General features: G+C 40.8%; 1 protein-coding gene across 1 annotated transcript; it reads left to right on the forward strand.

The window, feature by feature from the left end:
• Positions 1 to 1,161: 1,161 nt before the first annotated feature.
• LOC149278179 (rap1 GTPase-GDP dissociation stimulator 1-A-like) lies at positions 1,162 to 23,218 on the forward strand. The gene is made up of 14 exons (XM_089502214.1): positions 1,162 to 1,165; positions 13,161 to 13,319; positions 14,096 to 14,218; positions 15,363 to 15,488; positions 15,736 to 15,864; positions 17,133 to 17,258; positions 18,168 to 18,311; positions 19,042 to 19,173; positions 20,610 to 20,744; positions 20,945 to 21,070; positions 21,181 to 21,320; positions 21,921 to 22,047; positions 22,455 to 22,583; positions 23,067 to 23,218. Exons 1-14 carry the CDS (start codon positions 1,162 to 1,164, stop codon positions 23,216 to 23,218), a joined length of 1,752 nt encoding a protein of 583 aa, XP_089358340.1.
• The last annotated feature ends 1,764 nt before the right edge of the window (positions 23,219 to 24,982 follow it).

Here is a 24,982-nt window from a genome sequence, read left to right on the forward strand (position 1 = left end):
TCATGTGACATCATTTTATTCCTTTCAATCAAAAGGCATCTCAGGGGCTGCCATGTAAATATTTCCAAGAATATACGGAGCAGATACACGACTTGCTGCTATTATGGCTGTTTATTACGTAGAGCGGCCTATTTAGAACACGCATGTCTTGTATTCTCTTTTTATTATTTTTTTTATTCCTAATATTAGATTAAAAATAAGTTTTCAAAAATAGCTCAGTCTTAATCACCCAGTCGGACTCTCTGACTAATGAAAGTCTATGAGGAACGGACTTCATTAACATTGCCATAAAGCATCAGCTCAGTGTGGTGTTTGAGCCGGGAAAGTCACCCAAAATGGCGGCTCCAGGTCTGCATACAGCGCTGGGGGTTATTACTGTATACAGCGAGGGGGGGTTATATTACTGTATACAGCGCTGGGGGGGGTTATATTACTGTACGCAGCACCCACAAAAAACATTTTAACGTATTTCAAGCCTAATCCACGCTGATTGCAAATTGTTCACAAATACATTTTAAAGATTATTTCAAACCCCAATGATGGTTTGGTTGTTCAGTAAGTAGACCTCCTTAGGACTCAACTGGTTAAACTTCCCTTTCAATTTTAGAGAAAAAAAGGGGGGAAAAAATCATTTTTATTTTACTTTTTCCTCTTCTATTTATCTCCGATCGTTTTATCCTTTTTTCTCTTTTTTTTCTGGTAGTGAATCCCCCCCCCCGCCCCTTTCGATAGAGCCCTATTTATAGCTCTGTGGTGGGAATAGAATACGGAGTCCTTTTGTAAACGTGCAGAGATAAATGATACCTCGCCTGCTGAGATTAAATCTAATTCGTCGGAAGCATAAAAGGAAGCCCTTTTTCCGAGCCCCCCCCCCGCTACTCTGTTATTTCCATGTTGATATTGCCGTTGATGACAATTGTAAGTTTGTCATGTAAGCTGTTGTGAGGGATTAGGTAATTAGGTAGTATTAGATGCGTTTGAGGAGCTGGGTCATTGAAAGAGAGAGGGAGGGAGGCTGATACGGAGAGGGAGTCACAGAGAGAGAGAGAGAGAGAGAGAGATCTATCCCTTCCTCATAGCCTGGTAGATGTGAAGGACAGTTTGCCTCCAAAAACATCTCTCAATTTTTGCGGCCTCCCTCTTTTGATATTCACGACGGCGATGGGTAAGTAGAAATTTCGCAATAATGGGTTGACGTGGGAAGATATTTTGAAGGTTCCTTCAAAAATGTAACGTAGTCCGTGTAGAGCTTCTTCTTCTCGACGGTTCCGGCTTCAGAATGGGCAATGTCGAACCTTGAAGTCATAGAACGTATTCACGTCTGTGTTTTGCTGCTTAGCTGTGATTGGTTTGTTGCGGTTTAACCCGTGGGTTACCGAGTAGTGGTTCTTCTACATGGGCCTCTTATGTTGAAGGATGGCTGTGTCCCTCAGTACTTTGACGGACCTCTCTTAACCCATTCTGGATTCAGCAGAAGGTAGACGTCCGCTTTTTGACCTTCAATACAAAATTGTGTCATTTCAGCCATAATCTGGCAAGTTTAAGACCGGGTAGGTTGTCATAAAACCACAGTCAGTGGTCCTTCTGCGTCGGAGGTGGACAAGTCTGGTTCTCGAGGGGGGACTTGATTTTCAATCCAAATGCCTTTGGTCAAATTGCGATATCCAAAAACTATGGCCCGTTTGATGTCCATGAGGACCAGAATTGAGCAGTCCTTGACTTGAGACCTTCACGGTAACTTTGATTTATACAAAGTATTTAATTTTAATACTTTTAACTATTTACTGTTAGACCACTGGTGACATCAAATCGACTCCAAAAATAGCAAATTAACGGTTTTCATCAGCTCTAATGAGACCAGGAACTGATACATTTATGTTCATGGTGGTCTTTCTTCGATCATTAAGTACCGGGGGGGGGCAATAACAGTCAATACCATTTTTTTTTACATAATCACTCTCCATTGTGTGCGTAAATTGTTGTTGAATTGTTGAAAATGTGAAAATCATTTATTGGAATAGAATGTACAATTTTTGACAATTTATACTATGCAAATCTAGATGACCCTTATTTACATCAGAACAATGCTTTTATTCCGTCCCTAGATTCATCCAAAAAAGTTTATTCAAAGGGTGCATATAAAGTTGGTATAATTAGAAAAAAGGTGCAAATTAGAGCTCATTTATGAAATGGATATGAATTTAGGTCCTGACCTCTCAAGACACCCCAAAAAACTCCACCAGGTTCAGGGTGGACCTTCTCAACATTGAAGGTGTCGTAGGACTCCTCCAAGCTGAACTACAGCATTGGGGCAAGTACAGTTTCAGGTTCTACATGAGAGCCAGCCAGGCTCGGACTGGAGATCTGGCACACCAGGCAAATTTTTCCAATATTAAAATCAGTTGGGTCTGAATTTAGGACCACACCATGGAAGACACCTTAAAAGACTCCACCAGGTTCAGGATGGTCCTTCTAGACATTGAATGTGTTGTAGGACTCCTCCAACAGCAGTTGACCTACAGCATTGGGGCAAGTACATTTTAAGGCTCAACATGAGAACCAGCCAAGCGTGGACAGGCACACCGGTCAAATGTCTAATGGGCCACTGGCCAACAGATCGAGTGCTGCGTAGTGCAGCATAAAAAGTGGCCACAGATATTTGGCCTCGTCTTCGCCAAGCCCCGGAACCAAATCATCTTGGGTCTACTCCTTCTCCTTTAATTAAAGCCCTTAATAATTTGATTGAAAAAATTACATTCAGGAGTGACTTCTAGAACTTTTGGAATGAATGCGAGACTTTTAATTTTAGCACATTACGCCGTGCCTCACATATTAGTCGCATTAATTCCACAGTGTTTAGTCATTCGGCGGCAGCTACCACCAGCTAGTTATGGTTTATGGACCAGAAAGCTTCAGAATTAGGCGCTGGCAGAGTTTCTATAGATGCAGCAGGTGCGGCGCACTTGGGGCCAACAACTTTAATGCACGCGCCACACGCCTCACTAGATACAATCTCAATACGTTTATATTGTCCGCTCCGGGAGGGAGACATGAGATATCGCTCCGTCGGAGCTCTGTGTTCTGCTGGGTAAGGTACGTTTAATCAGCTCACAGAGAGGGATTCGAGCAGAGGCCGGTTGGACCTACAATGGCCGGTCCAAGGAGGTGGCCAAACCGAAGAACAGATCAGCCCGTTTGGTCTACCTGCCTGTCCACTGTCAATGGGTCGGTTAAAAGGGAGATCTCTGCTCTCCTCAACAGGCCCATTGATACTATGGAGACCATGCTAGAGGGCCTTCAAGAAAGTATTCTCTGGTGCCCATCCAGTGTATCTTCATTCTACCACCGCTGGGGGATAGACATACGGCTCCTGAATCTAAGATGAGACCAATGACCGATTGAGGGTTGAGTCTTTACAGCAGGAGAAACGGGCGACCAGACGGGGGCCGACGGGGGCCCTAAATTCTAAGTTTCTACACACAACGCTGCCATGTGATTGGACAGAATGCCCTAGAGTGTCCGAAAATATCAATAGTGATTGGGTAGGGCATCCCATCATGTTCCCTACGTCTTCAAAAGGCTTAGATGGAATACAAGGAAGTTTTACCTTTTCTGGGAGGGGTTGTTGATGAGTGAAGCAGCCTCCCAGCGGACGTGGTAGGGGCTAATACGTGCCTCAATTTTCTTTAGCGTGTGCCTAACCTGTGATATTTTGTGTGCTGTGACCATAGATATATATATATATATTAAGGATGGCAATCAATGGGTTAAAAACATTACCGCCCCCCCCCTCGCTCTCCATACAGTGCACGGTGTCGAGTTTAATGTAAGTAGGTCACTGATGCAAACGCATCTTGCCGAACAGCCCAGGCAGCAGAGACACAAGAGACACTAGGCGACGGGCAATATTACGGCCACCTACTGCTGTTTTGAGGGAACAAATGAGCGTTTTTGGCAAAATTAAGCAGAAAACATTACATTTATTTATATAGCGCCAGCAGATTCTGTAGCGCGGTTACAATAGGGGGACAGTGAAGATATTTTGCAAAGACAGCTTAAAACTGATAATACCATTGAGACATGCTGGTAGAGAAGGTCAAGAGGGTCCTGGTCCAGTGAGCTTACAATCTATTGGGTAAGACGAGTAGGTTGGTTGAGAGTCAGAGACAAGGAGGAGTCCCTTACAAAAATATTTCCCCCTGTGAGCATACCCCCCAGCGCTGTATACAGTAATACCCCTAACCACTTCTGCTGGGAGGCTGTTCCACCTAACTACCACCCTTTCAGCAAAGTAAAACTTCCAATGCTCAGCCGAATTTTGTGGTTTGATGTTGGTAGGTGCCGCAGGACCCTTGTCATGTATTATAGAAGCTTCGTACCTTGAATATATTCCGTGACATACCAGAATTTCATAAATAATGACGATTTTTTTTTTTTTTTTAATTTGTTATTACAAATCCCAAAAAAATCCTCGCCTTGCCCGAAACCCATAAAACTTACATTAAAAAAGCGTATATGCATTTTACAGCACAGGGTACATTAAAACGAGAAAAAAAAAATATAATTATTTATCGGTTTACAGGGGGAAAAAATAGTGACGGGCGGAAAATAAATCTCTTGTTTTTGGCCGGATCAGTCTTATGAAAACATGCGCGAGCGAATGCAGGCGACGGGGATTTATGGCGAGGCTATCTAAAAAATTGATTTTGACTCAGCTCTGAAGCCCATATCTCAGTTTGAGTGCCTCTCTTGCAGTAATTTATGGGTTAATTTATCGTTCCCCGAGTGCGCTGTTTGTAATGGCTGCCCGGAGGAAGCTACGCAACTCGGTAGTCCGCCATATCGTCTCTTAAAGAGACAGTCAGCACTATTTTTTTATTATTAAAGCGATGAAACGAGACGCTCTCACTTAACGGGGATGGCTTCCCCTGCTACGGACTCAGGAGGACCTTCGTTCAACCCCAAAACAAGTCTCCATCTTGAAAGACCTTCAAGATGGAACCCAAAGACAGCTTGACTGGTCCTCCAAAAAAGAACTCATTATGGGTCCAATAATAATGATTATTTATTGAGTTCTATAGCACCGTCCTAGTCCGCGGCGTTGTAGAATGGGCAAACTAGTACTAGTAGCGCATCACGTAAGAGTCTGGACTGATGAGGAGATGTCTTCTCAAACAAGCTCATGATTAGCAGGACATCGGAAGGATGTCTTGTGTCGCGGTCAAGGACTTTATCCAAGGACTCTAGTGTCCAGGTGAATCGAGTTTGCTTAAGGAAAGAGGAGACCTCTGAGGTCCTAAAAGCTCATGTGACTTTATGGCTTTCACCGATGTTGGCCAAATCATAGGCATTATCATTGACTGGAGACTCCAGCTTGGTTAGTGAGGAGGTGAGGTGGTGAAGGTCCAGGTCCCCTCTGGTCTCATTGTCATCTGGCACAAGGTCCATCCGGTGGCGGGGGGGGGGGGGGGCAGACCCTCTGCTTATTCTAGAAGCAATTCCTAACAGATCAGCAAAAACCCTGCTTTAACTAAGGTGTATAAATGACAATCACAGCTCCTTTTTTCCTAAATAGCTCAGTCAGTCTGTTTTTTTCCTTCACCGCAGGATGCGTTTAAACAGTTAATTATACGGAAGCTGCTTGGAATTATCTCTTTTATTCTAATTTTTTAAATAAAAAAATACATTTATTTACTTAAAATTAAAATATAAATAAATTAAAAATAATAATACAAGTTATAGAGTATTAATGGCATAAAAATAGTATTTTTTAGTATTATCAATAGTAATAATACTAATAGTTATAGAATATTCAAAAGGTATAAAAGTAGTATTTTTTATTATTATTAATAGTAACAAAAGTATAATAGTATTATTAAATATTTATATAAAATTATGTTTAAATATTGTTTTAAGCTGATTTTTTCATTTTAATGTTAAATATTTTTTTTTTTAATTCATTTTATTTTCTAAAAATTAAAAGAAATACATTAAAATTATAAGACTTATCGAACACTTATATGGTATATATTAAATATTTTTATTAGAGTTTGTTTAAATATTGTTTTGATGTAACTCACAATGGTTTCTATGTTAATTAAATGTATTTATTTTTTATTTTTTATTATTTTTTATTTATATATTTTTTTTTTCTTTCTATGTTAATTAAATTTATTTTAACTAACAATAATTAATTGCCAAATTTATTTTGTTAACAATAAAATAAAAATAAATCAATTAATGCAATTTATAGAATATTCATATTGTAAAACAAATGTGTTAAATATTTATTTTAGATTTTGTTTAAATGGTTTTTTTTTTAACGTAACGTTGAAGGTTTTGGATCTAAATCTCCTTTTTCTGTTAATTTTTCTCCTTTTGTGCTGAACCTTATTCACTCATCTGAACAAAAACCTTGCAGGAGCTGTCCTAGGGATTAAATTTGTGGCTCCTCAGCTGTGAATTCTAATTAGGTTTTCTACCACTGACACTCGCACAAGCTAAATTTAGGAATGCAAAGGTTTAGGAATGAAGAAAAAGAGGGGAAAAAAGACCCACAATGCACTCCTTAATTGCATTTAAAGAGAATTAACGTGTAACACTGATTTATAGAGAATTTTCCTGATTTAAAAAAATATATAAAAAATACAATTTATATTTGTAAAAATAAAATAAAAAATAAGTTCCTTCTTTACACAAAAATCCAAATTTTCTCGAAATCATAACTAAATCTGGTTATTATGTTATAAAACAAATTAGGGCGCAAGGTATCCTTGGGTTAAACAGCTAACGAATATAATTTGTTCGTCTAACAGCTAATATTTCTGGCCCTTTTGGCTAGTACTCATGATGCTCTGACCTTAAAGGAGAGCGGCCATTATGGAGCCCCTGGTTTGGTCCGACAGGGTACTCTGGCATTGTAGTGGTTTGTGGCCCCCGCCTCAGAGCACCCTGGCAGGCCAAACCAGGGGCTCCATAATGGGGACTCGCCCTTAAGAACAGAGGACCAAGAGGACTACTTGGGCTGGTAAGAGCACGGTCGCACTTTGGTGCTGGGGCCCTGAAGATTCCGTTTTTTTGTGGAAGGGCCGCCCCTCCTCCATGAGGACTTCAGTGTGCTCGCTTTCTGGAGTGGGCCCTAGAAGATCAGGCCCATCCCTTGACTTCAGCCAAGGAGGGAAGGAAGGGGCTGCATATTTCCCATTGTAGGAAGTGCACCCCCAGAAGATAAAGATTGGGGACCCAACAGTCAGATAAGATTCGGCCCTCTTGCAGGCCTTTTGGAGGGTAGGGGTTTCATATCCCCTTCAGGGACTGCAGCTCCAAAGAAAGGAGGATTGGTGATCTGGTGTCCATTTGCAGCCCATATGTTGAACATGTTTTTTGGCACCTTTCATCGAGGGGCTACAAATGCATACCTTGGAACTTCCTGGCTCAGGCTACATGGAGCCCTCAACCTTAATGGTGGCTTTGCTAGGGGTTGGACCAGGCATGCAAGGGGCAGGGGGTAGATATATACATGAATGGGACCAGAGTATGGGGCAGGAGTGGACTAGGGGGAGAACCGCAGAAGTGATCTAGAGAGTTTCTAGGAATGCATGTAACCAAACCTCTGAGCTTTATGGCTCCGGGTATCTGGAGCTCTCCCTTGTAGGATACGGGCAGGGAGTCCAGCTGACGTCGAGGGCCACACGGTTATTTAACTGGGAAAATTGAGGGCTTGGAGAACTCCAGGAACCTCCAGATGAAACCCAGAGAGTTCCCAGGTATACACAAAACCTTATGAGAAGTGTAGCCCCAGAAGAAGAAGTTCGGGAACCCGGTGTTTCTCTACGGCCGTACAATGGTACCGGCACCATCACCAAGTTCACATTAAGGTACAGCACCTCTGGCTCTTAACTCACATAACAGCTAATGTTCTCCGCACTTCTCCTAAAATATCCATTTATAATTTATAAAGCATTACGTACCTTTACAACTCTCTGGCCCCATTACCAATTTCTTTGTATATAAATTTTAATATATTAGAATGATATATTTCCATAGCTACGTTTCTAAGTATAAATATCATTCCGACCATGAGCCTTTAAAAAAAATTCTTCTTTTTTTCTGAAGAACTCATCCAAATCCTGCCCCGAGGGTAACTTTGAATCCCGGCTTTAATAATCCATTTCCAAAGAGCTTTTCGAATTTTCCCCCCCATGAGTGGCTTCTTTACCCGGCGAAAGGTACAGATAATAGCACTTCTGATTTATTACGACACTGTAGGGGCTGACCTTCTAAAAAAAAAAAAAAGATTAGGGACGGTTCCTTCTTTTTTTTTTGTCTTTTCTCCTTTTTTCATTTTATCCCTACACCACAGACCCCGTAACATCGGGACGCTTTGACCGGCAGCCTCGATTTTATATAAAATTTACATTTCCCATTCACTTAGAGAAAATTATCAAGCGCCGATAAGAGACAACGCCATGCCATTTACTAGGTCATAAAGCACACGCTCTTGACTTTTACAACCAACCCGAAGTAAAAAGCGAGAGAGCTCGAGGTCTTGTTAATGGAAGAGCAAAATGATAGGTTTCTAGTAAAATGTGAAATATAAAATACCGCTTTTATAGAAAAGGCGGCGGGCAAATTGAACGGCCAACGAAAAGATTGGAAGATAAGGTTAGTTTAAGGATTGTGGGATACATGATAGGATTCCAAAAGTAGACGTTTCCTTTGGAAAGGGTAGAAGAAGAGGGTAATTAAGGGTTTTTGCCACCCTGGGAAATGATGTAATCCAGGAAATTAGATGTAAAAAGGGAAACAAAAATGGATGGAGTTGAAAGTAATATGGGGTAAAGGGGAGAAGAATGAGGATGGGATGAAAAGAGAGAAGAACGATGGAGAGAGATAAATTAGATCTTCTAGGCCAAGAGGTCCATTTGAGGTCCAAGAAAGCCTCCATTGTTGTGATAAAATATGGAAATATGGAATGACTTTTTTTTTATAAACAAGAAGCAACCAATGAGATGAAGATCATGAAGAACATTGTCCATAATTTTATTAAATGTCTGGATTTATGGAGACATACTGGTAGACAGGAGGGCGCATCTACGATACGAGTCCAACTACGTGCAATGGAAAAATCCAAGTTGCCGTGACGAGATAAGAACGAGGGCAAAAGAGATCACATGGGACACCAAAAATATTGCTTGGAAGTCCACAAGAATTGTTGATAATTGAGCTAAAAAGGCTTCATTTTTTAGTTGGGGATGGAGCATACCACCATTCACCATATCAACCTCAACTTGTCCACATTATTATCTAGTCTTCACCACATGAACCTCAGTCTACTGGAACGAATAAACAACTGGGGAGAGGTAACTTAAGGGGGTGGAATAAACATGCAGAGCCTTAGATCTGGTAAGTTAAGATCTTTGAGGGGTCGAAGCTCTGGAAGGGTGACTAATGCAGGTGAAGGAAGGAAGCCATCATGGCTGGTGAATGGCGATGGGTACTAATCTTTCTCTTATCATCCCGGACAATGAGTCCAGATTAATATAATTAATTGTCTGAACTCCGGAAGAGTCCGGAATAGGTCACCGATTAACCATGTGATATCTGAAGCTCCAAGAATGTTTTTGTCATAGAATTTTTGATTTGGAATGTTTTTGTGTTGGTAAAAGCTCCCTCTTAACTTCTGTACACGCGCTGACTTTAAATTGAGCCTCTGTTGAACGGCTCATAAAAGCATTGCCAACAGAGCTTTCTAGATGAGAGCTACTGAACGGGATTCAAAGAAGTCCCTCTTCCATCTGCGGCCCGGCTAATTCATAAAACTCCTTCGACGGCGCGACCGTTGATAGAGTCAATGTGACTGATAATCACTTCTCATTCATTGCCGCAGAAAGGACAGTTCTCATTTCCATAGCTCTTTTCCCGGTGATTGCAAGGCGAATGGAGAACGCAGCTTTGGGTAGCTCTTCTGGAATCAAATCGGATGAAGGCCGCTGTAAATGAATCATTGTTGCAATCTCGTTGACAATATTGGTTCCAATGCTTGATGGCAAAGTATGAAATTAGTGACCTAAGGTCACGATACATCTGAATTGTATGATATAATCTGTCCTTTCCCTTTATATGTTTCAAACTAATGATGTCAAGGGACACTCTGTGTATTGATGAGCCAACGGAGATTTGCGTAGACAATGTTTCTGAATGATATAAAGTGTATATGCACAGTATAAATACATATATATTTCCATATTTTTCCATATTATAACTCAAATGTTTCATCTTATTTCCTCCTACCTCGACAAGTAACTTGATATCTCATAATAGTCATTACACATCTTTCTGCTCCTTTTGACCTCACCACCACCTCATTGTCCAACATGTCAACCCCATCTATTCTACATTATCATCTTTCTGCTTCTTTTGACCTCGCCACCACCTGATTGCCCACCACGTCAACCCCAACCAATTGACATGTTCCTCTTTCTTCTCCCTTTGACCTCACCACGCCTCATTGTCCCCCACGTCAACCCCATCCAATCTACATTGTCATCTTTCTGCTCGTTTTGTCTTCACCACCACTTCTTTGTCCACCACATCAACCCCATCCAATCTACATTATATTTAGTCCTCACCACCACCTCATTGTCCACCACATCAACCCCATCCAATCCACATGATCATCTTTCTGCTCCTTTTGACCTCACCACCACCACCTCATAATCTACCGCATTAAACCCCTCCAGTTAATTGTTCCTGGTCCTCTTGACCTCATCAACTCAACACCATTCACCATTTTGACCCCTACTATTCCACATTATGATCTTTTCTACCTCACCACCATCTTGTCGTCCTCCACATGAACCATCGTCAGTCTGCAACGTCAGCTTTCTATCGCTTTTGTCCAGAACCTGCTTTTTTCACCCCATCAACAACATTAAACTTAACACCAAGGCAGAGATAACTTAATGGGGAAGAATAATCATGCAGAAGATCCCCAGAACAGGAAGTAAAGATTGCTGCGCCCATGGCATCCACATAAGGGGGGGGGGTTAATAGCTAAAACTCCTACTCATACAGCAGTCAGCCTGAAAAATCCCAGTAAGACATTCCGTGGCGCACTATGCCCTGCAGCGGCAGGCTATATTTAACGCATGAGCGCAAAAGTCACTTTGAAAACACGACATGAAGTGATCATAGACACAATTACTGCTCAGCAAATCCACGGCTAGCTGCATGAGAAACTCTACGCTGTGGCCTTTGGCGTCAGGGCAAGAACCTCTCATTCCAGAACGCTAAAAAAACCATCTGTCGGTTTAATCAACGCACATGACCTACAAATTTTCATTTCTACTAGAAAAAAAGCCAATTCATATAAGGTAGCAAATACAGTAATTTCTTAAAAAATTATAAAGCCATTTCCTCCTGTTTCTATACACATTATTGGGGGCTTTTTAGGGCTGTAGAACCCTGCAATACCCTGGCAGAACATTCTGACCTCCTAGAATAGAGGGGGTCAGAGGAGGAAACAGGGACGCTTGGCAGGTAATTATGGAAAGCTGGCAGAGAACACATCTCCGTATTTTCTAAAGAGAAAGCCCGTCCACGTGGTTGGATCGGGATGCCGGCAGAGTGGGGGCCTTTATTCTGCTCCTCTCGTCTCTAGCCTTTGGTATCATTATGTAACCGCAATCTCCTGGAAACAGATGGAGGCCTTTCAAGGACGTTTATCTGTCATCGCGCATATGGTGTGGTTCGGCTGATGTCTCTTTAGAGACCTAACGGAGCACCTGCAGTTTTTTAGGTTTTTAATTTTTGGTTTTTTAACCCTTTCGGGGGGTTCTTTCTGTGCGGTCATATCCGCGCATTGTCACGGCAGGACGTTGTAGGAGTGGGTCGTAAGCCTATGGAGAAACGTTTCAAGGATAAATCATTTGAAATGACATTTGTTATTCCATTACTCACTCTGCTTTTGTAGTAAGGATATAAAGCCACGAACCAGCGTGGGAACGCCTAATATTGGTACTTTTTACATATTATTTTAGTAAAATATATATGGTGACATTTGAAACAAGACAGGCCAATGCCATGTTATTTATGGACCTAAATCATTGAGACAAGCAAAGGTTAGAATTCCCACGTCATTAATTCTTTTCCTGCTTAATAAATGTTGTGTTTAAGCTGTTGGTCCCATGGCTGAGAGTAGTGGAAGACACGCCACCAACCAGAAGAATCATTCTTCAACAGCGCGTTACAAGAGCTTACTCCTGGTTTCCTTAGGTCTAGATGGGTCGATGCCTCTGGATTCTGGTCCAGCATGGGCTCCAGACCTACCATCGTACAAAACTGGCAGTAATTATGGCTACCCCTTATGGTCACCAATCCTTGTAGGATCCAAAATCCAATGGATGAAATATATTTTTGGAGTTTGGTACATTCACCATATGATGAATGTTACTTTATTATCATTATTATTATTATTATTTATTGTTTTACATATAAATTCCGTAGCCCTGTTATTAAAACGTATAATAAAATTAGTGGCCAATGTCTAGCCAACCCATGTACAGTTATTATTATTATTATTAACATTATTATTATTTATTTTGTATTATTTTTATTTTTTTTCATTTATGTTTTATTATATTATTATTATTTATTGTTTTGTATAGCGCCATCAAATTCCGTAGCGCTGTACAATGGGTGGACAGGACATAACATAGTAGATAAATTTTAGTATTTATATATAAATATAATGATATAATTGTATTTATATATAAATAGAATTATAGAATTGTATTATTAACTATCAATGTATTTTATTGAAAATCTTTGGTAGTAATAACATTTTATTTAACTTTACTATTTTTTATTATTATTATAATTTATAATATATACTGTACATATATATTATACTTATATTATTTATTTTATTTTATTATTTAACAGGGATTTATTATATTGAAAACCTATGGTGGTAATTAGTATTTACCTTAGTTATTATTATGTTTTTATTATTTATTTTTTATTGGTTATATTACTTTTATATATATTTTTTTTATTTTATTTTATTTTTTGTAATTATTATTAGTTTTTTATTTGTTTTTATATAATTATAATTTGTATCATTAAGGCATGTAACACTCATTATTGATTCTCTTTAGTGCCGGAGGGTCTCACAAACCCAGATGTCTCGGACGGAGCTTCCGCGTCCCATGCGGACAGCCTCTGCCACCACTTGGAATGTCTCAAACTTTGCAAAGGTGAAGAGAACGAAATCCTCAAAAGCCTTGATGTGGTTCTGCAGGCGTTGGGTGAAGACAGTTAAGTATTATTCTGCCAAATTACAGATGCTAATTTTTTTACAGCAAAAGATATGTGGATTTCAAATTATCAAGTTAAGGGCTCAAGGAACATTTATATTGTGTTTTGGTGATCTGGAATAGTGACAAGCCAAGCATGGGTCACAACAAGTACGATATCGACAAGTGTGACTCCTTATCATACTGCCTATGGGAAACAATAGAATGGCTCAGTCTTAATCAACCAGGCGGACTCTCTGAATAATGAAAGTCTATGGAGGGGCGGACTTCATTAGCATCGCCACAAAGCATCAGCTCAGTGTGGTGTTTGAGCCAGGAAAGTCATCCCTGGTCGGCCTGGTTAATTCATCCTTGTTGGCATAGCGATGGAATCCGTTCTGTAAGAGTAACATAACAGGATTTTTATCCACCATTTCTTACAAAATCCATTTTCTTCTTTGTTTGTGACAATATGTGTGTTTTTTTAACTATATTTTTTTAACATGTGACTTTTGTTTTGTCCATTTGACGTTTATCACAAAAAAAGAAAAAAATATATATTAAAAATAAATAATATAATATAATCAAAAATAATTATAAAAACATCTTAATTATAAAATAATAATAATAAAATAGCTTACATTTGTTTATTCTCTCTTTTTTAATATTGCCCTCTCGCTTTGTTTTTGTCTGTCTTTCCCCCGTTTGTATTAATCACGTCACCCAGTTATTACCAGTTATTTTCAGAATCATTGGGAAAGATTATTAATTTTCACTTTTTTATGGTTTCACAATAGTGCAGACATCCGCCAAAATGCTGTCGGACTTTGGCCTTCTATCCGCCCTAGGCAAAATTCTGAAATCAAGCCCCACCTGTGCAGAGAAGGCCGCGCATGTCCTAGCAGAGTTGGCAAAGAATGGTGAGCGTTATGGTCCACAGTGGTCAAGGTTTTCTCCATTGTAGTGCGTTGGCTTGATATGGATGATGCCCTTTTTGACTACAAAAGGGAGAGGAGGTACAAAGAAATTTCAGGACAGGGGAGATCTGAGAAGTAATTGGGTGTCATGGAACATCTAGGACAATATTTATAAAGGCCTCATAACCATTGGGTTTTGGTGGAGCTTTTGGAATGCCACCAGCAGATAAGACTCATTCAGCCCATCTAGTCGGCCTGTTTTACCTCCTGCAAAGGCTCCGACCTTGATCAGTCTTTGGTCTGGTCTTAGTGGTCCCATGTTTGAGGTTGACCTTTTATTCCAAATCAAATCCCACCTACAAAGAAGTAAAGCAAGACAGAATCAAAGTTCTACTTTGTACCTGTTGGGTTCCGATGGTTGATAATTTTGGAGAAGATGACCATGTATGGGATGACTCCAAAATGATACCCAACGTGCCACCACTGTTGGCCATCAGCTTTTTTCTGCAGGGTTATGCGATATGCAGAATGGCTACTTGCGAGAAAAAGGTCTTCTAAAGAAAATTAGATTGTTACATTTAATTTAAGACAATAGGCATTACTGTATTCCTGTACCGAGGCCCAACAATAAGCTTCGCAGGTGGTGTATCTTCACCCTGCAGACAGAGAAGATAACATGGAGCCTCTTAATACAGTCATAGAGGCGCAGCAGTCCCAAATTAAATAGAAAGAGACATTCCTTACAGCAAGGGCAGTAAAACTCGGAAGTTCACTGTGAAGGCTTCGTTGATCTCATGCAAACCCTGCTTAGAAGGTACAAGAGTAGAAAGTTATTGGCCATTACCTGCATTTATCTATCTACCCCTACTAGCTGATGGCCCTTCTGAAGAGATTCAGGGTGTTGGATCATGGTGTTACTACCCAACACATAGAAACATAGAATCTGCCGTCAGATAAGACCCATTCGACCTTGGTCTTACCTTGAGTGATAGCGTCACTGATCTTCCTTCTCCTCAACTGGACCAGAAGGGATTTGACCTCAGGATGTCTTCTTGTTTACAGACACATAACTGAGCAGTGCAAGGGAGTTAAGAAAGCCCTCCAAATTGGCCCAATGTTATTATTAACATTAATATTCTGTCTACAGAAGAAACGAGAAAGCCTTGTATCGAAGCAGGGCTGGTTATAGCCCTGGTACCGCTTCTGCAAAGTTCCGATCAAGAGATTCTTCTCCATGCCGGCCGCGCCATTGGCCGCATCTGCTATGAAAACAGTAAGTATCAGGATTCTCATTTTTTTGTATTCACTGTATACCATGGGAGCCGCCATCTTAACTTCGTATTCTCCGCATTAAGTTATCTCTTCCCTATTCTTAAGTTGCTGATTGTTGCTGATCGGTTCAGGTAGCCTTTGTAAGGGTGGAGAAGAAGAAGGGACTGCCCCGTCATCTCAGCTTCCCTAATTATCTCCAATCGTACGGATTTGGAAACACTCGTCGTGGTAATTTCTGTTTCTTTCAGATGATCTACAAGAGCAGTTGGTTGAACTCGACGTTATCACGCCTTTGGTCAGAATTTTAACGGATTTCCCAGACAATGATACATTGGTGCGTGTGGGTCTCTTGGCGTTGTCCAACTTGGCCGATCTAGGTTAGAATCTTCTCTCAACCTCAAGATATGCGTAACAATATTTCAGCTTGTATATTACCCTCGCTTTTGGTATTTTACATTACTAATATTTAATATTTATTACCCCCTTTTATTGTACCCAGCATGGTTGTCTATCTCAGGGATGCTACCAGAAATCATAGTGAACATTACAAACCTAAAGACATGGCTCCGCTTCCCCATTCCACCCCATGCTCCTCCTACTTTCCTGTCCCATGCTAGCAATGGGGCCACCACCAGGACCTTAAATCCGCGAAGAGGTCACTAGATCTCAAATCCTGGAAATGGATCGCCGGGGTGCAATCTCAAAATGGAACCATCTGTGTCCCAAAGCCCACAAGGGCCCAGGCATGGGTAGTGGACCATGAGGGTCACTGAGTTGACCCGTGACAGATCCAAGTCCAACAGCCTACCCGGGCCCCATACATTGGTACTGGTTGTTATCCCTTATTATATCTTTTGCTGAGGTTACTACTCACACAACGAACAAGGTCACTGGGAAGCTAACTCCAGTAGGACAATATCCATAATGTGAGGTGCGCTGTCCCAAAACATTGTCTATATTTCATTATTATTAATATCTTTTATTTATATACAATCTACGCAGCGGTTAATACAATACGACTCGGCTCGCAAGCTTACAATCCTGAGGGAAATGGGGTGACAAATATAAGGCACAGAGATGGGTGAGAGGTAGTGTGGTGGGGTATAAAGTGACGCGTGAGAGGTAGTGTGGGGGTTGTACCAATGACAAGGTGGTTCTAGCAGCTAAGATGGCGCAGCTTCTCTGAAGAAGTGGGTTTTGAGAGGTTTGTTGAATGTCGGGAGGGAGGGTGAAAGCTGAAGGTTCGGTGGAAGTCGGTTCCAGAGATATGGGGGCAACGAGTGACGGGAAAAGGAAGAGGTGATAAGTGGGGAGGAGGAGAGCCTCAGCCCATGGGAAGAACGTAGGGATCGAGTAGGTGAGTATTTGCTTATGAGGGCACAAATGTATTGAGGAACAGTATCATGGGGTGGGGGGCAGGGTTATGGTGGGCAGTGTTATTGAGGGGGCAGTGTTATGGAGGGCCTTATAAGTCAGTACCAGCATTTAAATTTAATTCTAAAGGTTATAGGGAGCCAGTGGAGGGTTTCACAGAAGATGAGCACCAAATGCTGGTAGCGCATGTGTTTGAAGATACCTGGTGGCTTTGGTTGACCACCGCCATCGGTGGTTAAATTATGCGTTCTTCTCTTTTTTCATCTTGTAGAAAGTGCGAAGGAAGCATTAAGTAAAAGTGTGGTCGTTGAGCAGCTGGTAAAGCAGTTGAAGAGAGCAGAAAACCACGAAAGAGTTGAAATCATCATTGAAGTTCTACAGATGCTGGCTGAGAACGGTACACGCGCATGGGGAACCCCGATAATCAGGAGTGGTGGAGTTGGGGGGGGGATGGATACCGGGCTCATCATCTTGAAGTTGGATTTGCCTCCAGGGGTTTGGGTGGATCTTCATATGAGTTCCCGCTCTGTTATCTGATCCCCAATCTACTAAACCCCCCGACTCGTTATCATACTGCCGGTGGAAACAATAGAATGGCTCAGTCTTAATGGCCAGTTGGACTAATGGAGAAGCAGACTTCATTAGCATTGCCATAAAGCATCAGCTCAGTGTGGTGTTTAAGATGGGGGGTTATATTACTGTATACAGCGCTGGGGGGGTTATATCACTGTGTACAGCGCTGGGGGGGTTTATTACTGTATACAGAGCTGGGGGGTTATTAATGTATACAGCGCTGGGGGTTATTACTGATTACGGATGCTTTAAAGCTTCTCAGCATGAAATGATTTACAGGACTCTGGTTTCATTTAAAATTACAATTTTTAGCACAAAGAATGATTTAATTGAAAACGATAAGAAAAAAAAACCATGTTCATTCACAACAGGTGGCAGCAAATGAGGTTTTCAGAAGTGGGAAAAAAATGGAAATAGCATTATCTGTTCTGTAATCTGCATGTTTAATTCTCTCTAAGAGTGCAGATCGGCCCCATTCGGCCCCCGTCTCGTCGCCCGTTTCTCCTGCTGTAACGACTCAAACCTTAATCAGTCGTCGGTCTCGTCTTAGATTCAGGAGCCGTATGTCTATCCCATGCGTGTTTAATCCCCTCACTGTATTACCCGCTACCACCTCTGCTGGGAGGCGGTTCCACTTATACACCACCCTCTCAACTTTTTGTTCATATGCAGCAAACATTCAGAAAGAGAGACAATATAATAATTTTGCTGCCTTTTTTTTTTAACCCTTTAGATGTCTTAAAAATCCAGCTTGTGGAGACCTCCATGCAGGAGACATTGTGTGACATTCTGCGAAGACTCCAGCACAGCTCCCAGACAGAAGATATGTGCACAATGAAGTCATCATCTGACCTCATCGTATCTCTACTCCTCGGCGGTGAGACAATTTGGTCCAATTCTGCGTAAAAAAAATTAAAAAATAATATATATATTTTTTCTTTTATTTATTTATTTCTTTCTTTTTATTTTGCCATAAAATAAACACAAATTGTATTTCAATTTTTTATTTTAATTCTGTATTCACCAAAACCAAAGAAGATTACAAAAAAAAAATTCAGAGGGAATAATTTACAGATTACGCTTTAGGCGGGGTTAAAAAAAAATTCTTTATTTTGGATCACAATTTATTGTTCATTTATTATTTTATTTCATTTACTATTTATTAATTATTTAATTTTTTTTATTAAATATTTATTTAGATTTATTATAAATAAATAATAATATTACAATAATAATCATAATAATAATAAAATTGAGACAAAATGCAAAATATGGGTTAATGGTATGATCCAGAGCATTAGTAAAGTAGGGTAAAAAGTAGCGATCATGTGACCAAAAAAGTGGGTGGAGCTAATATTTAAAGTACCCTTATTTTCTCATTTCTTTTATTTTAAGTAAATTTGATAAATCTCTATAAATATGTCTATGGCTTAAAAAAATCTATATTTTTGTATAAGAAACCCACCTCGTGTGTATACTATAGGAGCAGCCATCTTAACTTCCTGTTCTCAGGAGCTACGTGCTTATTCCTCCCCACGATGTTCACAGGAATTGGTTTTTTTTTTATCAAATAATGTTTTTGGGGGTTTTTTTTTGTAAAATTGTAGATGAGTCAATGCAGAAGCTGTTTGACGACGGGCATGGCATAGTCTACCAGAATGTCCCTTCGTGGCTGACCTCGCGGCACACGATCCTTCAAATGACAGGGGCCCTCGCCATCGCGAACTTTGCTAGAAATGGTAAGCATGCTTTTTTTTGGTACAGTCCTGATCTCCCTTGTGGCTACCATGCGACGCTCAATTGCTGAGAGGGTGGTAGATAAGTGGAACAGCCTTCCAGCAGAAGTGGTAGAGGGTAATACAGTGAGGGTATTAAACATGCATTAGATAGACATACGGCTCCTGAATCTAAGACAACACCAACGACTGATTAAGGTGAAATGGGCAGGCTAGACGGGGGCCGGATGGGGCCGATCTGCCGGAAATTTCCTGGGAGATACAATCCACCAATAGCTGCGGAGTGTCAGTGTTAAAGTCCTGTTTATAATTACCTTTCTAGAAACAAGAAAAAGGAACTGATTATTTTATGTATGATGACGTCATAGATGATTATTTTATGTATGATGACATCATATATGATGTCATAGCTCTCAGCCGGCTGATACGTGATGGAATCAAATAGGAGAATATTAGGTTTCTATTTTTTTTTTATTGGTTTCCTTTAATATCTTGTCAATCCTTGCACAAGACTTTCGAAGTAGTCCTTTCCCGTCCCTGCGCACGTTCTCGTGTGATGGAGCGTCTGGGCTCCGAGCCGAGACATTTGTCAAGTGTCTACGGCGCGACTCAAGAAGATGTTTTCTTCCATTAGCTGAAACCAACTGGACGAAGATCGAGTAGCCTGACACCGGCTCACAAAAGGGGATTGAAAAGCCTCATTCTCCGGAGACTGGAGGGCGAGTTTAAGGGTGGGGAGGAAAAAGAAAAAGACGTCGTCAATCAGAAGAGACAGATTTAGAGATCATTGGGGGGGGAGACAGATGGTGCCTTCAAGCTCAAAGGCTAAAGTCAAGAAGATGAGAGGGTTAACCTCTTATAAACATATGAGCTGGCCCTGAGACTCTTGAGATATTAACCCTTCAATAGTCCATCGGGAAGATTCTATGTAGTAACCCCTCAAATGGCTTTAATGCCGGCCCTCATGGAATCCATGCAGGGATATCACCCACTGGGAAAGAATTCTTTGACCGCGTCTCGTTCGTACTTTTTCCTGCTATCACTTAATTGTCATGTGATACAAAGGCAGGCGCTGATAGGCTGTTGCTATAGAAACTGTATCGGCTTGTTTAAGTAAGATATATGAACGTGGTGGGCTTATTGGTAGGTTGTGGAGCCCCTCTGGCAATATCTGGCCATGAGTAGCCACATTTATCATCTTTTCTTGATCGTTGGAATGAAATTTGGAACGTTTTAATGGAATTTCACCTAATTTTTAGCTAAACTTTTATTGTTATTAGTGGCCAGAGACTGGGCCACCGGTTAAACCCAATAACTCATTTTTGAGGCTACCTCACCATGTTTCTTGAATTACCAATTGCTTGATAAATCCGACTCCTACAACAGGACTATAGTATGACGTAGGGCCAGATGATGACTGCGTTTGGCTCTCTCTGCAGACAGTAACTGTGTGTGTATGGTGAAGCTTGGCGTGGTCCACCAGCTGTTGGACCTCTTGGAGATGCACGTGGAGAACGGAGATGTCGGAGTACAGCACGCGGCCCTTAGCGCACTCCGGAACCTCGCAATACCAGGTAACAATAGCTGACGGTGGATTTCTTGATGATAAGTGACACCACATGGGTCCCATGATTCACCAAAGAGACATGTAGAGCGGTTGGGTTGGTCGGAATCCTCTAAGATGCTTCACAGTTTAAATGTCCAGAAACAGTGAACTTTTCACAGTTACAGTTAACCAAAAACGTTGCTTTTCAATATCTTTTTTTTTGTCCAGTGCTGAACAAGGTGCAGATGCTGGAGGAAGGGGTGGCCGACAGAATTCAGATGTTGCTTAGGTCAGAAATGCCTCCCGTACAATTTAAACTCCTCGGGACTCTCAGGATGCTGACAGATGGACAAGGTACTAACGTTCTGGAGACCCCATCCAGAAGGATATTGACACACCAGAGAGAGTTCAGATCCTGATAGAAAGAGCACTCGTTAACTCTGCCCTCTTTGTTTTTTGTAAAGCTGATACGGCCAGGATACTGGGACAGGATTCCAGGCTTTTGGCCAGATTAGTCCAATGGAGCGAATCCAAAGACCACGTAGGGGTACGAGGAGAAGCCAACCGACTGCTGGCATCTCTTCTGCGTCACAGCAAGTCACAGGTAACGTGTCTCATGGAGGTTATGACGAAAGACCTCAGGTTCCTATTCATCCAAGTCCAGTATGTGGTTAATGTCGACGAAATACAGAGTTTGAGTAGACACGTGAGGTTATTTGTCCTTCAGAAGGAGTGGGGCCTCTGACTTTTGCTCTGGTTGATCCCCAAATTCTACCATGATAGCTTTTATTGGACCAACACAGAAAAAAAAATCTAAAGTCACATAAGCTGTTGACTTCCCAGAGGTCTATTCTTTGGTGGCTACCACAGCAAATACATGTTGATTAAGCATGTACTAGACATGTTCTGTGAATTCATTGGGCGCTTGGACAATTGCTTTTGGACATAACTTATATATCAATGGAAATGAATAAATCCTCTAGAGGATGGTGATCGACCCTAGTGTAAGGAAGGTCCCTTGGGTCAGTAGATAGATGTCTTTAGACACCTAACGCTAACTCTAACCTCTAGACATTGCTCTCCTGGCTACCCTACTTGGTAGCTCTAGCTTGGACCTGCATAGAAACATCTGAAGGGTCCTTAAAAATCTCCTATAAACGTCAAGGTCGTCTGTTTAACGAGAAGGTATTTTGTGCTCCCCCAGGACGTGGTGAAGGCAGTTCAGCAGGCCAACGGATTAAAGCACCTGGTATCCATGACAACGAGCGAGCATGCAATCATGCAAAACGAAGCCCTCATCGCATTGGCCATCGCCTCTGCAATTAACATTGGTACAAAAGTAACAATATTATTAATTCATGGAGTTTAGATAAGCAATATATGTTTAAGAAACCGACCCTGTGTGTGGACCACAGGGAGCAGCCATCTTAAATTCCTGCTCTCAAGATCTACATGATTATTCCTCCCCATTAAGTTACATCTCCCCTATTGTTGCTGATTGATGTTGATTGACTCAGGTAGTTTTTGTAAGGCTGGTGTTCGTGAAAGGAAGGGGTTTAGGTTAAAAAATAAACATTGAAACCTGTTTTTGGCAAAGTCTTCACGCCCCCTACAAGTTGACCCTAAAACTAGCCAGCAGATAAGAGCCCCTCTTATTTTTTTCTTCGAGTTGTAAGACCCAAATCCCCATTCGGTCTCTGCCCTTATCATTCACCATCTTCTCCCTTTTTACCTCCAGATATCGTGAAAGAAACTTTCCAGGAGACGGAGCTGGTGTCAGTTCTGCACAAAATTTTAGAGGGTGACTCGATGGGTCCAGAGGTGAAATACAATTCCATGGGCTTACTCTGCAGCATAATGGACTCAGGTATTACTATTACGTGTGACGTCCCATCGGAGGAACATTAAGTCCAACACTAGAAGAAGCCACCATTGAAAGTGGGTCTACTGGTTTTAGGGAGAGGGGTGGTTGATATATTCTCCAAACTCCTCTGGAGGTTGGAATTGATTCACAATATCATGATTCTGTAGGTTATTCTGCTATGACTGGTCAATCACGAGGAGCTTCTTCTGCAGGAACTTTCATCCGGCCTATACAATGTACAGGTCAACCAGATAGTTCCTCGTGTACAGCTTTCTCATAGAAGAAACCCACCACTGTTGGTTCCTCATAAGTTAAGCGGTCGAAGTGAAGTTTTCTGATGAGATCAAACCTATCCGCGGGGTCTTTGTTGAGAGAATAAACCCTATAGACTAGCCCGAGCATCATAACATGGAAGGTTTTTGCAGAAGGTGGTGGCGAGGGAGATACAGTAGACGTATGACCTCCTTACTGTGTTTTCTCCACCAGATGAGTTACGGAAAGAAATGGAAGCGGTCAACTTAAAAGAGACCTTGGAGAAGCTTCGTGGACACAACAACAGCAACGTAGCCAAGCAGGCCACAACTGTCCTACAGATACTCATCACCGCCAACCAAAATAGTGGCCACTTCTTTGCCTAGTTCTCGACTCATCCATTAGCTATATGAATTGCATTTAGGTTGGCATCTAGAACCCCAGCATTGACTTTTCCCATCATCCATGTGGGATGTTCCCCATCTTTGTGAAAGTAACATAAGGAGATTATAGCGTTCATACCTTGGCATGCATTACCTCCAATGGAGAGTAGAGAATAAATTTAGCCTTAAACCTAAAATGGTCCTCCTCAAATCTGTATCGTCGGGGACAGTGTGCTTAAAGAAGCTGGTTTTCCAGCAGAAAGTCATTAGATGTTACCAATTTTTCCATTTATGAGGGAGTATTCCGCAGATTAAGACAGTGCCAAAGCATGTTCGATAACCATCGTTGTAAGAAGGAACCTTCCATGACCCGACGACTATTCTCAATAGGTAGTTTTGATCTTGGTGGTGAAAACTGTCCTTAAAAAAGCCTGCGATTGGTAAATTAACCAAAATAAAGTAAATTTCTGAAGCCATCACAGCAAATTGACTTCCAAAAACCATCTGACCCATGTTAATGTCTACGAAGATGAGGAGTCTTTCCATGCTCCAAAAGCTAAAAGATAACCCAAAATGATGAACTCTGGTTTACCACGAGCACCTTACCAAGTCTGCCCCATCTTGGACACGTGCAGAGCTGGCCAAAGCCATCTCATTCCATCTGAATGTCCACTTTCCGCCATCTACAAACCTTAGGGGGTGGTAGACATGGTAGTAATCTCGTCAAGAGTCCACCAAGTTCTATTTTAGAGACATTGCCACCCAAAAATAATACAATTGTGAAATATTGATAATTCGGCATAAAAAACAATCAATTAGATCCAGTGGGGGTTATGTATTAAAAAAAGTAATCTTGTCACCATAGCCACCAAAAGGAACAGTTCAATCAGCACCAACATTCCTTTGGTTGCTACGGTAATAAGACCACTTCCCAAACGATAAAATTTACACCAGAAGACAACACAGTCATTCATAAAAACAGGCTTTATTTAAAAATAATTAGAAGGCATTTAATTTTATAAACAAAAAACAAACACTCTTATATGTAGTATGTCGACTTCAAAAAAAAAAAAAAGTGCCTGCACTGGAGGGGGTACACGTTACAATTTAGCAGGGACTGGCACCCCAAAGAGCAGGAGGAAAGGGGTATTGAAGCCAGATTACACGCAATTATAGAGTGTGGTTTAAAGGGTTAACTTTTTTGTATTTTTATTTTACTTTGTCCGCATATGCAAATGAACTCTAGTTGATTTGCATATAATACCAGCCAATATTACGTGTAAATTCGTGTTTTTTATTTCCTCTTGATCTATACATCGGTTAGCGATTTGGTGAAATTTATAAAAAAAAATAAAATAAAAAAAAAAATAAAGGTACCAGCCGGCACTTCAACGTGAAAGGATTGGGTTAATCATGATGACAAACGCTCCCTTCTGATGTCACAAACTTAAAAAAAATAAAAAAAATTGTAAACAGTTCTATAGATGAAAATTTAAACACCTACATATACAAAGTCTAAGTAGAAAAAAAAAATACTATACAAAAGTCAAAGGACTTTAGCAACATTCACCATTTTAGTACAAAAAAAAAAAAAACAAACAAAAAAAAAAAAAAACACATTTACCTATAAGTTAGTCTATACTTTGCAGTAGAAAACATAAAGGACTTGCCATTATTTAACACACAGCAGCACTCCAAATTTTCATTTAGGTCTACATAAAAAAAAAACCCATTATATTTCAAACATTATTTGGAAAAAATAAAATG

The sequence above is a fragment of the Sceloporus occidentalis genome, unplaced genomic scaffold (assembly GCF_023333645.1).
Source record: "Sceloporus occidentalis isolate IW3139 unplaced genomic scaffold, rSceOcc1.0.p SCAF_198, whole genome shotgun sequence".
NCBI lineage: Eukaryota > Metazoa > Chordata > Lepidosauria > Squamata > Phrynosomatidae > Sceloporus > Sceloporus occidentalis.